Source organism: Cherax quadricarinatus, chromosome 63 (genome assembly GCF_038502225.1).
Source record: "Cherax quadricarinatus isolate ZL_2023a chromosome 63, ASM3850222v1, whole genome shotgun sequence".
In the NCBI taxonomy this organism is placed as follows: Eukaryota; Metazoa; Arthropoda; class Malacostraca; order Decapoda; family Parastacidae; genus Cherax; species Cherax quadricarinatus.
In genome coordinates this window covers 15,460,299-15,478,987 of record NC_091354.1, presented here as the reverse complement: position 1 = coordinate 15,478,987, position 18,689 = coordinate 15,460,299, and the positions used below count along the sequence as shown (strand labels likewise).

Genomic DNA, 18,689 nt, shown 5'->3' with positions numbered 1-18,689 from the left:
GCGGGAGGTGGGGGGTATTTAAGTTATATACTGTGAGCTGCGGGAGGTGGGGGGTATTTAAGTTATATACTGTGAGCTGCGGGAGGTGGGGGGTATTTAAGTTATATACTGTGAGCTGCGGGAGGTGGGGGGTATTTAAGTTATATACTGTGAGCTGCGGGAGGTGGGGGGTATTTAAGTTATATACTGTGAGCTGCGGGAGGTGGGGGGTATTTAAGTTATATACTGTGAGCTGCGGGAGGTGGGGGGTATTTAAGTTATATACTGTGAGCTGCGGGAGGTGGGGGGTATTTAAGTTATATACTGTGAGCTGCGGGAGGTGGGGGGTATTTAAGTTATATACTGTGAGCTGCGGGAGGTGGGGGGTATTTAAGTTATATACTGTGAGCTGCGGGAGGTGGGGAGTATTTAAGTTATATACTGTGAGCTGCGGGAGGTGGGGAGTATTTAAGTTATATACTGTGAGCTGCGGGAGGTGGGGGGTATTTAAGTTATATACTGTGAGCTGCGGGAGGTGGGGGGTATTTAAGTTATATACTGTGAGCTGCGGGAGGTGGGGGGTATTTAAGTTATATACTGTGAGCTGCGGGAGGTGGGGGGTATTTAAGTTATATACTGTGAGCTGCGGGATGGGGGGTATTTAAGTTATATACTGTGAGCTGCGGGAGGTGGGGGGTATTTAAGTTATATACTGTGAGCTGCGGGAGGTGGGGGGTATTTAAGTTATATACTGTGAGCTGCGGGAGGTGGGGAGTATTTAAGTTATATACTGTGAGCTGCGGGAGGTGGGGGGTATTTAAGTTATATACTGTGAGCTGCGGGAGGTGGGGGGTATTTAAGTTATATACTGTGAGCTGCGGGAGGTGGGGCGGTATTTAAGTTATATACTGTGAGCTGCGGGAGGTGGGGGGTATTTAAGTTATATACTGTGAGCTGCGGGAGGTGGGGGGTATTTAAGTTATATACTGTGAGCTGCGGGAGGTGGGGGGTATTTAAGTTATATACTGTGAGCTGTATTTAAGTTATATACTGTGAGCTGCGGGAGGTGGGGGGTATTTAAGTTATATACTGTGAGCTGCGGGAGGTGGGGGTATTTAAGTTATATACTGTGAGCTGCGGGAGGTGGGGGGTATTTAAGTTATATACTGTGAGCTGCGGGAGGTGGGGGTAGTATTTAAGTTATATACTGTGAGCTGCGGGAGGTGGGGGGTATTTAAGTTATATACTGTGAGCTGCGGGAGGTGGGGAGTATTTAAGTTATATACTGTGAGCTGCGGGAGGTGGGGAGTATTTAAGTTATATACTGTGAGCTGCGGGAGGTGGGGGGTATTTAAGTTATATACTGTGAGCTGCGGGAGGTGGGGGGTATTTAAGTTATATACTGTGAGCTGCGGGAGGTGGGGAGTATTTAAGTTATATACTGTGAGCTGCGGGAGGTGGGGAGTATTTAAGTTATATACTGTGAGCTGCGGGAGGTGGGGGGTATTTAAGTTATATACTGTGAGCTGCGGGAGGTGGGGGGTATTTAAGTTATATACTGTGAGCTGCGGGAGGTGGGGGGTATTTAAGTTATATACTGTGAGCTGCGGGAGGTGGGGAGTATTTAAGTTATATACTGTGAGCTGCGGGAGGTGGGGGGTATTTAAGTTATATACTGTGAGCTGCGGGAGGTGGGGGGTATTTAAGTTATATACTGTGAGCTGCGGGAGGTGGGGGGTATTTAAGTTATATACTGTGAGCTGCGGGAGGTGGGGAGTATTTAAGTTATATACTGTGAGCTGCGGGAGGTGGGGAGTATTTAAGTTATATACTGTGAGCTGCGGGAGGTGGGGGGTATTTAAGTTATATACTGTGAGCTGCGGGAGGTGGGGGGAATTTAAGTTATATACTGTGAGCTGCGGGAGGTGGGGGGTAGTATTTAAGTTATATACTGTGAGCTGCGGGAGGTGGGGGGTATTTAAGTTATATACTGTGAGCTGCGGGAGGTGGGGGGTATGTAAGTTATATACTGTGAGCTGCGGGAGGTGGGGGGTATTTAAGTTATATACTGTGAGCTGCGGGAGGTGGGGGGTAGTATTTAAGTTATATACTGTGAGCTGCGGGAGGTGGGGAGTATTTAAGGTATATACTGGGAGCTGCGGGAGGTGGGGGGTATTTAAGTTATATACTGTGAGCTGCGGGAGGTGGGGGGTATTTAAGTTATATACTGTGAGCTGCGGGAGGTGGGGGGTATTTAAGTTATATACTGTGAGCTGCGGGAGGTGGGGAGTATTTAAGTTATATACTGTGAGCTGCGGGAGGTGGGGGGTATTTAAGTTATATACTGTGAGCTGCGGGAGGTGGGGGGTATTTAAGTTATATACTGTGAGCTGCGGGAGGTGGGGAGTATTCAAGTTATATACTGTGAGCTGCGGGAGGTGGGGGGTATTTAAGTTATATACTGTGAGCTGCGGGAGGTGGGGCAGGAGGTGGGGAGTATTTAAGTTATATACTGTGAGCTGCGGGAGGTGGGGAGTATTTAAGTTATATACTGTGAGCTGCGGGAGGTGGGGGTATTTAAGTTATATACTGTGAGCTGCGGGAGGTGGGGAGTATTTAAGTTATATACTGTGAGTTGCGGGAGGTGGGGTGTATTTAAGTTATATACTGTGAGCTGCGGGAGGTGGGGGGTATTTAAGTTATATACTGTGAGCTGCGGGAGGTGGGGGGTATTTAAGTTATATACTGTGAGCTGCGGGAGGTGGGGAGTATTTAAGTTATATACTGTGAGCTGCGGGAGGTGGGGAGTATTTAAGTTATATACTGTGAGCTGCGGGAGGTGGGGGGTATTTAAGTTATATACTGTGAGCTGCGGGAGGTGGGGGGTATTTAAGTTATATACTGTGAGCTGCGGGAGGTGGGGAGTATTTAAGTTATATACTGTGAGCTGCGGGAGGTGGGGAGAATTTAAGTTATATACTGTGAGCTGCGGGAGGTGGGGGGTATTTAAGTTATATACTGTGAGCTGCGGGAGGTGGGGGGTATTTAAGTTATATACTGTGAGCTGCGGGAGGTGGGGGGTATTTAAGTTATATACTGTGAGCTGCGGGAGGTGGGGAGTATTTAAGTTATATACTGTGAGCTGCGGGAAGTGGGGGGTATTTAAGTTATATACTGTGAGCTGCGGGAGGTGGGGGGTATTTAAGTTATATACTGTGAGCTGCGGGAGGTGGGGAGTATTTAAGTTATATACTGTGAGCTGCGGGAGGTGGGGAGCATTTAAGTTATATACTGTGAGCTGCGGGAGGTGGGGGGTATTTAAGTTATATACTGTGAGCTGCGGGAGGTGGGGGGTATTTAAGTTATATACTGTGAGCTGCGGGAGGTGGGGAGTATTTAAGTTATATACTGTGAGCTGCGGGAGGTGGGGAGAATTTAAGTTATATACTGTGAGCTGCGGGAGGTGGGGGGTATTTAAGTTATATACTGTGAGCTGCGGGAGGTGGGGGGTATTTAAGTTATATACTGTGAGCTGCGGGAGGTGGGGTTTATTTAAGTTATATACTGTGAGCTGCGGGAGGTGGGGAGTATTTAAGTTATATACTGTGAGCTGCGGGAGGTGGGGGGTATTTAAGTTATATACTGTGAGCTGCGGGAGGTGGGGGGTATTTAAGTTATATACTGTGAGCTGCGGGAGGTGGGGAGTATTTAAGTTATATACTGTGAGCTGCGGGAGGTGGGGGTTATTTAAGTTATATACTGTGAGCTGCGGGAGGTGGGGGGTATTTAAGTTATATACTGTGAGCTGCAGGAGGTGGGGAGTATTTAAGTTATATACTGTGAGCTGCGGGAGGTGGGCGGTATTTAAGTTATATACTGTGAGCTGCGGGAGGTGGGGAGTATTTAAGTTATATACTGTGAGCTGCGGGAGGTGGGGGGTATTTAAGTTATATACTGTGAGCTGCAGGAGGTGGGGAGTATTTAAGTTATATACTGTGAGCTGCGGGAGGTATGGGGTATTTAAGTTATATACTGTGAGCTGCGGGAGGTGGGGGGTATTTAAGTTATATACTGTGAGTTGCGGGAGGTGGGGGGGATTTATGTTGTATACTGTGAGCTGCGGGAGGTGGGGAGTATTTAAGTTAAATACTGTGAGCTGCGGGAGGTGGGGGGTATTTAAGTTATATACTGTGAGCTGCGGGAGGTGGTGGGTATTTAAGTTATATACTGTGAGCTGCGGGAGGTGGGGGGTATTTAAGTTATATACTGTGAGCTGCGGGAGGTGGGGAGTGTTAAGTTATATACTGTGAGCTGCGGGAGGTGGGGGGTATTTAAGTTATATACTGTGAGCTGCGGGAGGTGGGGGGTATTTAAGTTATATACTGTGAGCTGCGGGAGGTGGGGAGTATTTAAGTTATATACTGTGAGCTGCGGGAGGTGGGGCGTATTTAAGTTATATACTGTGAGCTGCAGGAGGTGGGGAGTATTTAAGTTATATACTGTGAGCTGCGGGAGGTGGGGGGTATTTAAGTTATATACTGTGAGCTGCGGGAGGTGGGGGGTATTTAAGTTATATACTGTGAGCTGCGGGAGGTGGGGGGTATTTAAGTTATATACTGTGAGCTGCAGGAGGTGGGGAGTATTTAAGTTATATACTGTGAGCTGCGGGAGGTGGGGAGTATTTAAGTTATATACTGTGAGCTGCGGGAGGTGGGGGGTATTTAAGTTATATACTGTGAGCTGCGGGAGGTGGGGGGTATTTAAGTTATATACTGTGAGCTGCAGGAGGTGGGGAGTATTTAAGTTATATACTGTGAGCTGCGGGAGGTGGGGGGTATTTAAGTTATATACTGTGAGCTGCGGGAGGTGGGGGGTATTTAAGTTATATACTGTGAGCTGCGGGAGGTGGGGAGTATTTAAGTTATATACTGTGAGCTGCGGGAGGTGGGGGGTATTTAAGTTATATACTGTGAGCTGCGGGAGGTGGGGGGTATTTAAGTTATATACTGTGAGCTGCGGGAGGTGGGGGGTATTTAAGTTATATACTGTGAGCTGCGGGAGGTGGGGGGTATTTAAGTTATATACTGTGAGCTGCGGGAGGTGGGGGTATTTAAGTTATATACTGTGAGCTGCGGGAGGTGGGGGGTATTTAAGTTATATACTGTGAGCTGCGGGAGGTGGGGAGTATTTAAGTTATATACTGTGAGCTGCGGGAGGTGGGGGGTATTTAAGTTATATACTGTGAGCTGCGGGAGGTGGGGGGTATTTAAGTTATATACTGTGAGCTGCGGGAGGTGGGGGGTATTTAAGTTATATACTGTGAGCTGCAGGAGGTGGGGAGTATTTAAGTTATATACTGTGAGCTGCGGGACGTGGGGGGTATTTAAGTTATATACTGTGAGCTGCGGGAGGTGGGGGGTATTTAAGTTATATACTGTGAGCTGCGGGAGGTGGGGAGTATTTAAGTTATATACTGTGAGCTGCGGGAGGTGGGGGGTATTTAAGTTATATACTGTGAGCTGCGGGAGGTGGGGGGTATTTAAGTTATATACTGTGAGCTGCGGGAGGTGGGGGGTATTTAAGTAGTAGTAGTATTGCTACTATTACATCTGCTACTACTTCCATTACATCTACCACAACTACATCTACTACTACTTCCACTACTACTACTACTACTACAACTACTACTACTACTACTACTACTACAACTACTACTACTACTACTACTACTACTACTACTACTACTACTACCACCACCACCTGCTGATCATACGTCGCCTCCTGTCAGTCACACAATTACTTTTACACAGTCTGTGTTCTTATATTGGCTTGATAAATGTTCTGGTGAGTAAAACGTAGCCTTACTGTTCTATTTGCTGCTCTTGTCTTCATTTACTTAACAAGAATTACTTGATTTTTCAGTCTGATGCCCGACTTTTATCCTCTCTCTCTCTCTCTCTCTCTCTCTCTCTCTCTCTCTCTCTCTCTCTCTCTCTCTCTCTCTCTCTCTCACTCTCTCTCTCTCATTAGACTCAGTTATTTCTCTCAGCCATGTCTGTTTCAGTTATTTCTCTGTCTCAGTTATTTCTGTTTCAGTTATTTCTTAGTCGAATTCTTATTTCCTCTGTTCTAAATTTGACGTCTGTAGTTTACTCTCTTTTTTCCAAACGTAAAGGTTACTAGCTTCTGTTGTCCTAACGTGAAGGTTACTAGCTTCTGTTGTCCTAACGTGAAGGTTACTAGCTTCTGTTGTCCTAACGTGAAGCTTACTAGCTTCTGTTGCCCTAACGTGAAGCTTACTAGCTTCTGTTGTCCTAACGTGAAGGTTACTAGCTTCTGTTGTCTAACGTGAAGGTTACTAGCTTCTGTTGTCCTAACGTGAAGGTTACTAGCTTCTGTTGTCCTAACGTGAAGGTTACTAGCTTCTGTTGTCTAACGTGAAGGTTACTAGCTTCTGTTGTCCTAACGTGAAGGTTACTAGCTTCTGTTGTCCTAACACGAAGGTTACTAGCTTCTGTTGTCTAACGTGAAGGTTACTAGCTTCTGTTGTCCTAACGTGAAGGTTACTAGCTTCCGTTGTCCTAACGTGAAGGTTACTAGCTTCTGTTGTCCTAACGTGAAGGTTACTAGCTTCTGTTGTCCTAACGTGAAGGTTACTAGCTTCTGTTGTCCTAACGTGAAGGTCACTAGCTTCTGTTGTCCTAACATGAAGGTTACTAGCTTCTGTTGTCCTAACGTGAAGGTTACTAGCTTCTGTTGTCCTAACGTGAAGGTTACTAGCTTCTGTTGTCCTAACGTGAAGGTTACTATCTTCTGTTGTCCTAACGTGAAGGTTACTAGCTTCTGTTCTTCTAACGTGAAGGTTGCTAGCTTCTGTTGTCTAACGTGAAGGTTACTAGCTTCTGTTGTCCTAACGTGAAGGTTACTAGCTTCTGTTGTTCTAACGTGAAGGTTGCTAGCTTCTGTTGTCTAACGTGAAGGTTACTAGCTTCTGTTGTCCTAACGTGAAGGGTGCTAGCTTCTGTTGTCCTAACGTGAAGGTTACTAGCTTCTGTTGTCCTAACGTGAAGGTTACTAGTTTCTGTTGTCCTAACGTGAAGGTCACTAGCTTTTGTTGTCCTAACTTGAAGGTCACTAGCTTCTGTTGTCCTAACGTGAAGGTTACTAGCTTCTGTTGTCCTAACGTGAAGGTTACTAGCTTCTGTTGTCCTAACGTGAAGGTTACTAGCTTCTGTTGTCCTAAGGAGAAGGTTACTAGCTTCTGTTGTCCTAACGTGAAGGTTACTAGCTTCTGTTGTCCTAACGTGAAGGTTACTAGCTTCTGTTGTCCTAACGTGAAGGTTACTAGCTTCTGTTGTCCTAACGTGAAGGTTACTAGCTTCTGTTGTTTTAACGTGAAGGTTACTAGCTTCTGTTGTCCTAATGTGAAGGTTACTAGCTTCTGTTGTCCTAACGTGAAGGTTACTAGCTTCTGTTGTCCTAACGTGAAGGTTACTAGCTTCTGTTGTCCTAACGTAAAGGTTACTAGCTTCTGTTGTCCTAATGTGAAGGTTACTAGCTTCTGTTGTTTTAACGTGAAGGTTACTAGCTTCTGTTGTTTTAACGTGAAGGTTACTAGCTTCTATTGTTTTAACGTGAAGGTTACTAGCTTCTGTTGTTTTAACGTGAAGGTTACTAGCTTCTGTTGTTTTAACGTGAAGGTTACTAGCTTCTGTTGTCCTAACGTGAAGGTTACTAGCTTCTGTTGTCCTAACGTGAAGGTTACTAGCTTCTGTTGTTTTAACGTGAAGGTTACTAGCTTCTGTTTTCCTAACGTGAAGGTTACTAGCTTCTGTTGTTTTAACGTGAAGGTTACTATCTTCTGTTGTCCTAACGTGAAGGTTACTAGCTTCTGTTTTCCTAACGTGAAGGTTACTAGCTTCTGTTGTTTTAACGTGAAGGTTACTAGCTTCTGTTGTCCTAACGTGAAGGTTACTAGCTTCTGTTGTCCTAACGTGAAGGTTACTAGCTTCTGTTGTCCTAACGTAAAGGTTACTAGCTTCTGTTGTCCTAATGTGAAGGTTACTAGCTTCTGTTGTTTTAACGTGAAGGTTACTAGCTTCTGTTGTTTTAACGTGAAGGTTACTAGCTTCTGTTGTCCTAACGTGAACGTTACTAGCTTCTGTTGTCCTAACGTGAAGGTTACTAGCTTCTGTTGTTTTAACGTGAAGGTTACTAGCTACTGTTGTTTTAACGTGAAGGTTACTAGCTTCTGTTGTCCTAACGTGAAGGTTACTAGCTTCTGTTGTTTTAACGTGAAGGTTACTAGCTTCTGTTGTCATAACGTGAAGGTTACTAGCTTCTGTTGTCATAACGTGAAGGTTACTAGCTTCTGTTGTCCTAACGTGAACGTTACTAGCTTCTGTTGTCCTAACGTGAAGGTTACTAACTTCTGTTGTCCTAACGTGAAGGTTACTAGCTTCTGTTGTCCTAACGTGAAGGTTACTGGCTTCTGTTGTTTTAACGTGAAGGTTACTGGCTTCTGTTGTTTTAACGTGAAGGTTACTGGCTTCTGTTGTTTTAACGTGAAGGTTACTAGCTTCTGTTGTCCTAACGTGAAGGTTACTAGCTTCTCTTGTCCTAACGTGAAGGTTACTAGCTTCTGTTGTTTTAACGTGAAGGTTACTAGCTTCTGTTGTTTTAACGTGAAGGTTACTAGCTTCTGTTGTCCTAACGTGAAGGTTACTAGCTTCTGTTGTTTTAACGTGAAGGTTACTAGCTTCTGTTGTTTTAACGTGAAGGTTACTAGCTTCTGTTGTCCTAACGTGAAGGTTACTAGCTTCTGTTGTTTTAACGTGAAGGTTACTAGCTTCTGTTGTCCTAACGTGAAGGTTACTAACTTCTGTTGTTTTAACGTGAAGGTTACTAGCTTCTGTTGTCCTAACGTGAAGGTTACTAGCTTCTGTTGTTTTAACGTGAAGGTTACTAGCTTCTGTTGTCCTAACGTGAAGGTTACTAGCTTCTGTTGTTTTAACGTGAAGGTTACTAGCTTCTGTTGTCCTAACGTGAAGGTTACTAGCTTCTGTTGTTTTAACGTAAAGGTTACTAGCTTCTGTTGTCCTAACGTGAAGGTTACTAGCTTCTGTTGTCCTAACGTGAAGGTTACTAGCTTCTGTTGTCCTAAAGTGAAGGTTACTTGCTTCTGTTGTCCTAACGTAAAGGTTACTAGCTTCTGTTGTCCTAATGTGAAGGTTACTAGCTTCTGTTGTTTTAACGTGAAGGTTACTAGCTTCTGTTGTCCTAACGTGAAGGTTACTAGCTTCTGTTGTCCTAACGTATAGGTTACTAGCTTCTGTTGTCCTAACGTAAAGGTTACTAGCTTCTGTTGTCCTAACGTGAAGGTTACTAGCTTCTGTTGTCCTAACGTATAGGTTACTAGCTTCTGTTGTCCTAACGTAAAGGTTACTAGCTTGTGTTGTCCTAACGTGAAGGTTACTAGCTTCTGTTGTCCTAACGTGAAGGTTACTAGCTTCTGTTGTCCTAACATAAAGGTTACTAGCTTCTGTTGTCCTAATGTGAAGGTTACTAGCTTCTGTTGTCCTAACGTGAAGGTTACTAGCTTCTGTTGTCCTAACGTGAAGGTTACTAGCTTCTGTTGTTTTAACGTGAAGGTTACTAGTTTCTGTTTTCCTAACGTGAAGGTTACTAGCTTCTGTTGTCCTAACGTGAAGGTTACTAGCGTCTGTTGTTTTAACGTGAAGGTTACTAGCTTCTGTTTTCCTAACGTGAAGGTTACTAGCTTCTGTTGTTTTAACGTGAAGGTTACTAGCTTCTGTTGTCCTAACGTGAAGGTTACTAGCTTCTGTTTTCCTAACGTGAAGGTTACTAGCTTCTGTTGTTTTAACGTGAAGGTTACTAGGTTAACGTAAGGTTACTAGCTTCTGTTGTCCTAACGTGAAGGTTACTAGTTCTGTTGTCCTAAGTAAAGGTTACTAGCTTCTGTTGTTTTAATGTGAAGGTTACTAGCTTCTGTTGTTTTAACGTGAAGGTTACTAGCTTCTGTTGTTTTAACGTGAAGGTTACTAGCTTCTGTTGTCCTACGTGAACGTTACTAGCTTCTGTTGTCCTAACGTGAAGGTTACTAGCTTCTGTTGTTTTAACGTGAAGGTTACTAGCTACTGTTGTTTTAACGTGAAGGTTACTAGCTTCTGTTGTCCTAACGTGAAGGTTACTAGCTTCTGTTGTTTTAACGTGAAGGTTACTAGCTTCTGTTGTCATAACGTGAAGGTTACTAGCTTCTGTTGTCATAACGTGAAGGTTACTAGCTTCTGTTGTCCTAACGTGAACGTTACTAGCTTCTGTTGTCCTAACGTGAAGGTTACTAGCTTCTGTTGTCCTAACGTGAAGGTTACTAGCTTCTGTTGTTTTAACGTGAAGGTTACTAGCTTCTGTTGTTTTAACGTGAAGGTTACTAGCTTCTGTTGTTTTAACGTGAAAATTACTAGCTTCTGTTGTTTTAACGTGAAGGTTACTGGCTTCTGTTGTTTTAACGTGAAGGTTACTGGCTTCTGTTTTTTTAACGTGAAGGTTACTGGCTTCTGTTGTTTTAACGTGAAGGTTACTAGCTTCTGTTGTTTTAACGTGAAGGTTACTAGCTTCTGTTGTTTTAACGTGAAGGTTACTGGCTTCTGTTGTTTTAACGTGAAGGTTACTGGCTTCTGTTGTTTTAACGTGAAGGTTACTAGCTTCTGTTGTTTTAACGTGAAGGTTACTAGCTTCTGTTGTTTTAACGTGAAGGTTACTAGCTTCTGTTGTTTTAACGTGAAGGTTACTGGCTTCTGTTGTTTTAACGTGAAGGTTACTAGCTTCTGTTGTTTTAACGTGAAAGTTACTAGCTTCTGTTGTTTTAACGTGAAGGTTACTAGCTTCTGTTGTTTTAACGTGAAGGTTACTAGCTTCTGTTGTTTTAACGTGAAAGTTACTAGCTTCTGTTGTTTTAACGTGAAGGTTACTAGCTTCTGTTGTTTTAACGTGAAGGTTACTAGCTTCTGTTGTTTTAACGTGAAGGTTACTAGCTTCTGTTGTCCTAACGTGAAGGTTACTAGCTTCTGTTGTTTTAACGTGAAGGTTACTAGCTTCTGTTGTCCTAACGTGAAGGTTACTAGCTTCTGTTGTTTTAACGTGAAGGTTACTAGCTTCTGTTGTCCTAACGTGAAGGTTACTAGCTTCTGTTGTTTTAACGTAAAGGTTACTAGCTTCTGTTGTCCTAACGTGAAGGTTACTAGCTTCTGTTGTCCTAACGTGAAGGTTACTAGCTTCTGTTGTCCTAAAGTGAAGGTTACTTGCTTCTGTTGTCCTAACGTAAAGGTTACTAGCTTCTGTTGTCCTAATGTGAAGGTTACTAGCTTCTGTTGTTTTAACGTGAAGGTTACTAGCTTCTGTTGTCCTAACGTGAAGGTTACTAGCTTCTGTTGTCCTAACGTATAGGTTACTAGCTTCTGTTGTCCTAACGTAAAGGTTACTAGCTTCTGTTGTCCTAACGTGAAGGTTACTAGCTTCTGTTGTCCAAACGTATAGGTTACTAGCTTCTGTTGTCCTAACGTAAAGGTTACTAGCTTGTGTTGTCCTAACGTGAAGGTAACTAGCTTCTGTTGTCCTAACGTGAAGGTTACTAGCTTCTGTTGTCCTAACATAAAGGTTACTAGCTTCTGTTGTCCTAATGTGAAGGTTACTAGCTTCTGTTGTCCTAACGTGAAGGTTACTAGCTTCTGTTGTCCTAACGTGAAGGTTACTAGCTTCTGTTGTCTAACGTGAAGGTTACTAGCTTCTGTTGTCCTAACGTGAAGGTTACTAGCTTCTGTTGTCCTAACGTGAAGGTTACTAGCTTCTGTTGTTTTAACGTGAAGGTTACTAGCTTCTGTTTTCCTAACGTGAAGGTTACTAGCTTCTGTTGTTTTAACGTGAAGGTTACTAGCTTCTGTTGTCCTAACGTGAAGGTTACTAGCTTCTGTTTTCCTAACGTGAAGGTTACTAGCTTCTGTTGTTTTAACGTGAAGGTTACTAGCTTCTGTTGTCCTAACGTGAAGGTTACTAGCTTCTGTTGTCCTAACGTGAAGGTTACTAGCTTCTGTTGTCCTAACGTAAAGGTTACTAGCTTCTGTTGTCCTAATGTGAAGGTTACTAGCTTCTGTTGTTTTAACGTGAAGGTTACTAGCTTCTGTTGTTTTAACGTGAAGGTTACTAGCTTCTGTTGTCCTAACGTGAACGTTACTAGCTTCTGTTGTCCTAACGTGAAGGTTACTAGCTTCTGTTGTTTTAACGTGAAGGTTACTAGCTACTGTTGTTTTAACGTGAAGGTTACTAGCTTCTGTTGTCCTAACGTGAAGGTTACTAGCTTCTGTTGTTTTAACGTGAAGGTTACTAGCTTCTGTTGTCATAACGTGAAGGTTACTAGCTTCTGTTGTCATAACGTGAAGGTTACTAGCTTCTGTTGTCCTAACGTGAACGTTACTAGCTTCTGTTGTCCTAACGTGAAGGTTACTAGCTTCTGTTGTCCTAACGTGAAGGTTACTAGCTTCTGTTGTTTTAACGTGAAGGTTACTAGCTTCTGTTGTTTTAACGTGAAGGTTACTAGCTTCTGTTGTTTTAACGTGAAAATTACTAGCTTCTGTTGTTTTAACGTGAAGGTTACTGGCTTCTGTTGTTTTAACGTGAAGGTTACTGGCTTCTGTTTTTTTAACGTGAAGGTTACTGGCTTCTGTTGTTTTAACGTGAAGGTTACTAGCTTCTGTTGTTTTAACGTGAAGGTTACTAGCTTCTGTTGTTTTAACGTGAAGGTTACTGGCTTCTGTTGTTTTAACGTGAAGGTTACTGGCTTCTGTTGTTTTAACGTGAAGGTTACTAGCTTCTGTTGTTTTAACGTGAAGGTTACTAGCTTCTGTTGTTTTAACGTGAAGGTTACTAGCTTCTGTTGTTTTAACGTGAAGGTTACTGGCTTCTGTTGTTTTAACGTGAAGGTTACTGGCTTCTGTTGTTTTAACGTGAAGGTTACTAGCTTCTGTTGTTTTAACGTGAAGGTTACTAGCTTCTGTTGTTTTAACGTGAAGGTTACTAGCTTCTGTTGTTTTAACGTGAAAGTTACTAGCTTCTGTTGTTTTAACGTGAAGGTTACTAGCTTCTGTTGTTTTAACGTGAAAGTTACTAGCTTCTGTTGTTTTAACGTGAAGGTTACTAGCTTCTGTTGTTTTAACGTGAAAGTTACTAGCTTCTGTTGTTTTAAAGAATCTTCTTTATCTCTTTTTAATCTTTCTTAACAGAACATACTTTATACAGACCACGTATACAACTGTATACAACACTGTCAAACAAATCCTGTATGATTCCGTATATAAGACTGTCGAGCATGCTGTTGTATACAACACTACCAAACATTGGTCTCAAGTTTTTACGATGTTTTTCACAGTTAAAACTAATACTGAGGTAAACATTGCTTCACGATGTTTCTTTAACTTTACTAAACATCGCTTCACGATGTTTCTCAGGGTTAAAACATGATCATTAACACTTGGTTGAGCTTTAATAAGGTTGCAATTGATATAAGTTGCATTTATCATAATATCCTTCACTGGTTTCTCATCGCTCGTAAAAATCACAGATCGTATAAATACAGCATTCTAATCCATTCCCTCACACAGGTGACGCACCGTGATCTTCTCTTGAGTGATGCTTTTAACGTTCCAGAATTAAAATACCACATATCTCTATACTGTACATTTTCTGGGGTGTGTACTCGTGTATCACATCTTAGAAACATTCTGTCCCTATCCACCTTGTCAATTCCTCTCAGTATTTTATACGTTGTTATCATGTCCCACTTATCCCTCCTGTCCTCCAGTGTTGTCAGATTGAGTTCCCTTAGGACAAACCCCTCAGCTCCGAGACTTGTCTTGTTGCAAACCATTGCACTTTTTCTAATTTCTTGATCGTGTTTAACCAGGTGTAGGTTCCATATTGGTGCTGCATATTCTAATATGGGCCTGACTTACACGGTGTACAGTGCCGTAAATAACGCCTTACTTAGATGTTGAAACTGCTACTCTCAGGTTTGCCAGGCGCCCGTATGCTGCAGCAGTTATTTGGTTGATGTGCGCCTCAAGATATATGCTAGGTATGATGCTTACCCCAAGATCCTCTTAGGCGGTGCTCCGTCTACGGTCTTCTTTGTCCTTCCCAAAGCTTCGTAATTTTGCACTTGCTGAAGTTAAACTTCAGGAGCCATTTGTCGGACCAGGCTTGCAGCCTGTCCAGATCCCCTGGTAGACTTAACAGATCCTCGAACACTTTCATTCTCACTAGTTTCACATCGTCTGCAAACAGGGACACCTCTCACTCTATCCCTACCGTCATGTTATTCACATACAAGAAACAGCAACGGACCTAGGACTGACCCTTGTGGAACCCCATTCACACATGCACCCACTCTGACAGCTCGTCTCGTACCGACACATTGTTTCCTTCCTGCCAGGTATTCCCTGATCCACTGCAGTACTTTCCCCGGTATTCATGTCTGCCCCTCTAGCTTTCCAACCGGTCTCTTGTGTAGTACAGTCTATGAAGCCTACCCATCCCTCTCTCTCCTGTGTGTGTGTGTGTGTGTGTGTGTGTGTGTGTGTGTGTGTGTGTGTGTGTGTGTGTGTGTGTGTGTGTGTGTGTGTGTGTGTGTGTGTGTGTGTGTGTGTGTGTGTGTGTGTGTGTGTGTGTGTCTGTATGTATGCATGTATGTGTGTGTGTGTGTGTGTGTGTGTGTATGTGTGTGTACTCACCTAATTGTACTCACCTAATTGTGGTTGCAGGGGTCGAGACTCAGCTCCTGGCCCCGCCTCTTCACTGATCGCTACTGGATCCTCTCTCTCTCTGTTTCCTGAGCTTTGTCATACCTCTTCTTAAAACTATGTATGGTTCCTGCCTCCACTACTTCAACTGCTAGGCTATTCCACTTGCTGACAACTCTATGACTGAAGAAATACTTCCTAACGTCCCTGTGACTCGTCTGAGTCTTCAGCTTCCAGTTGTGACCCCTTGTCCCTGTGTCCCCTCTCTGGAACATCCTATCTCTGTCCACCTTGTCTAGTCCCCGCAGTATCTTGTATGTCGTTATCATGTCTCCCCTGACCCTTCTGTCCTCCAGTGTCGTCAGTCCGATTTCCCTTAACCTTTCCTCGTACGACATTCCCTTGAGCTCTGGGACTAGCCTTGTTGCAAACCTTTGTACTTTCTCTAACTTCTTGACGTGCTTGACCAGGTGTGGGTTCCAGACTGGTGCTGCATACTCCAGTATGGGCCTAACATACACAGTGTACAGTGTCTTGAACGATTCCTTATTAAGGTATCGGAACGCTATTCTCAGGTTTGCCAGGCGCCCGTATGCTGCAGCGGTTATTTGGTTGATGTGTGCCTCCGGTGATGTGCTCGGTGTTATGGTCACCCCAAGGTCTTTCTCCCTGAGTGAGGTCTGTAGTCTTTGTCCACCTAGCCTATACTCTGTCTAAGGTCTTCTTTGCCCCTCTCCAATCTTCATGACTTTGCATTTGGCTGGATTGAATTCGAGAAGCCAGTTGCTGGACCACATTTCCAGCCTGTCCAGGTCTCTTTGCAGTCCTGCCTCATCCTCGTCCGATTTAATTCTTCTCATCAACTTCACGTCATCTGCGAACAGGGACACTTCAGAGTCTATTCCTTCCATCATGTCGTTCACATATATCAAAAATAGCACTGGTCCTAGAACTGACCCCTGTGGGACCCCGCTCGTAACAGGCGCCCACTGTGATACCTCTTCACGTACCATGACTCGTTGCTGCCTCCCTGTCAGGTATTCCCTTATCCATTGCAGTGCCCTCCCTTTTACGTGCGCCTGATCCTCCAGCTTCTGCACTAATCTCTTGTGGGGAACTGTGTCAAAGGCCTTCCTGCAGTCTAGGAAAACGCAATCTACCCACCCCTCTCTCTCGTGTCTTACTTCTGTTACCTTGTCATAAAACTCCAGGAGGTTTGTGATACAAGATTTGCCTTCCATGAACCCATGCTGGTTTTCATTTATAATCTTGTTCCTTTCCAGGTGTTCGACCACTCTCCTCCTGATAATCTTCTCCATGACTTTGCACACAATACATGTCAGAGACACAGGTCTGTAGTTTAGTGCCTCGTTTCTGTTTCCTTTCTTAAATATGGGGACTACATTAGCTGTCTTCCATTTCTCAGGTAGTTGCCCAGTTTCAAGGGATGTGTTGAAGATTGTGGTTAGAGGCACGCACAGCATCTCTGCTCCTTCTCTAAGGACCCATGGGGAGATGTTGTCCGGTCCCATCGCCTCTGAGGTGTCAAGGTCACTTAAGAGCTTCTTCACCTCCTCCTCAGTTGTTCGTATGTCATCCAACACTTGTTGGTATATTCCCTCTTGATGTTCCCTTCTGTGCTGTCTTCCCACAGCCCTTCCTGTCTCTACTGTAAAAACTTCCTTAAATCTCCTGTTCAGCTCCTCACATACCTCCTGATCATTTCTTGTGAGTTCTCCACCTTCTGTGTGTGTGTGTGTGTGTGTGTGTGTGTGTGTGTGTGTGTGTGTGTGTGTGTGTGTGTGTGTTGTGTGTTGTGTGTTGTGTGTTGTGTGTGTGTGTGTGTGTGTACTCACCTAACTGTGGTTGCAGGGGTCGATACTCAGCTCCTGGCCCCGCCTCTTCAATGATCGCTACTAGGTCCTCTCTCTGCTTCCTGAGCTGTGTCATACCTCGTCTTAAAGCTATGTATGGTTCCTGCCTCCACTACATCACTTGCTAGGCTATTCCACTTTCTGACACCTCTGTGACTGAAGAAGTACTTCCTAACATCCCTGTGACTCGTCTGAGTCTTCAGCTTCCAATTATGACCCCTTGTTTCTGTGTCCCCTCTCTGGAACATCCTGTCTCTGTCCATCTTGTCTATTCCACGCATTATTTTGTATGTTGTTATGTCTCCCCTGACCCTCCTGTCCTCCAGTGTCGTCAGCCAGATTTCCCTCAACCATTCTTCGTAGGACATTCCCCTGAGCTCTGGAACTAGCCTTGTTGCAAATCTTTGTACTTTCTCTAATTTCTTGACGTGCTTGACCAGGTGTGGGTTCCAAACTGGTGCTGCATACTCCAGTATGGGCCTGACGTACACAGTGTACAGTGTCTTCAACGATTCCTTTATAAGGTATAAGCGCGCGCGCGCGTGTGTGTGTGTGTGTGTGTGTGTGTGTGTGTGTGTGTGTGTGTGTGTGTGTGTGTGTGTGTGTGTGTGTGTGTGTGTGTGTGTGTGTGTGTGTTTATCCGCTATCAAATTGCTATGTTTAGCTCAGTCAGTGTCATTGTACCTGATCCAGTACGGAACCTTTATATTAATACTCAAGATTTACCTCCAGTTACATCAGGTCAACAACCACGGAATTAATTGATCACAGGATACATAATATGATATACTAACAGCCTCAGACCTAAAAGATCTAGGTGGAAGCTAACTGTTTTGTTACCTAACTGATACTTATATATACACGGATAAACATATTTACACACACACACACACACACACACACACACACACATATTTTATGTCTTACAGCTTTTTTTCTGCAAGGGTTTCCACATAGCTTTCAGCGGGTCTCAGTATTTCTCAGTGTTTTCTCAGTAACTGATTTCTTTCAACAAACCGGCCGTGTCCCACCGAGGCAGGGTGGCCTAAAAAAGAAAAACACAAGTTTTTCTTTTTAACTTTAGTAATGTATACAGGAGAAGGGGTTACTAGCGCCTTGCTCCCGGCATGTTAGTCGCCTCTTACAACACGCATGGCTGACGGAGGAAGAATTCTGTTCCACTGCTCCAACAATAATAGGTGTAACCCCTGGGAGAATAATACCTGAAAGTGACTACAATTTATATTTAGAAAAACTGGATACCACAGCATCGTACTGCTACTTCATTCCATATAAGAGTTACACAGCGGGAAGATAAGCTGTTTCTTGGTGTATGAATGAGGCTACCAAGGAAGGGAAGGACCGAGGACAGAAAGAAGTGAATGATGGAGGGAGGGAGGGTGCTAGGGAGGGTACGAGAGAGGGTGCTGTGGAGGATATGGGGGACGATGGGTGCTGGAGAAGGTATGAGGGAGTGAGGGTGCTGGGGAGGGTATGAGGAAGGACTCACCCTGGTGGAGCTGGCGTGGAGAGCGGGAGGACTCACCCTGGTGGGGCTGGCGTGGAGGGCGGGCACTATGGTGAGGAGGGGCGTAGTGTTGGTGATGGTGGTGGCTGAGGGCTGTGACGAGGCGCTGTGTCTGCTGGTAGTGGTGGTAGTAGTGGTGGTAGTTGTGGTAGTGGTGGTGGTAGTGGTCAACCCTCCCTCGGAGGACGACGCTGGTGAACTCGACGAAGGTGACGGTGAATCATGAGTACTCCCGCCGCTACCCCCGCCGGTATTACCGCCACCCGCCGCTGTCGCCGCCGCTGCCGTGGCCGCCGCCGCCGCTGCCGCTGCTGGCATGTCTGTTACGTAGCCGCCACTGGCCGTCGTCATCACACCCCCAGAACCTGTAACAAAACACACACGCACACATCATCAACCCATATCCAATCATCAACACGCTAAACGCAAATAAAGTAAGCTAAAATAAAGCATATATTTACAAAGGTGTAGCTAAAAGGCTACAAAGATGTAAACAAA

General features: G+C 44.3%; 1 protein-coding gene across 4 annotated transcripts in view; it reads right to left on the bottom strand.

The window, feature by feature from the left end:
• The window catches only part of LOC128698178 (uncharacterized), a 393,415-nt gene that overhangs the window by 59,636 nt on the left and 315,090 nt on the right, over positions 1-18,689 (bottom strand). For all 4 annotated transcript variants that reach the window (XM_070098652.1, XM_070098653.1, XM_070098654.1 and 1 more), the window contains exon 3: positions 18,210-18,556. In XM_070098652.1, the coding sequence (XP_069954753.1) occupies positions 18,210-18,542 (333 nt within the window). In that variant the 5' untranslated portion in view covers positions 18,543-18,556. The remainder of the gene's footprint in view (positions 1-18,209; positions 18,557-18,689) is intronic.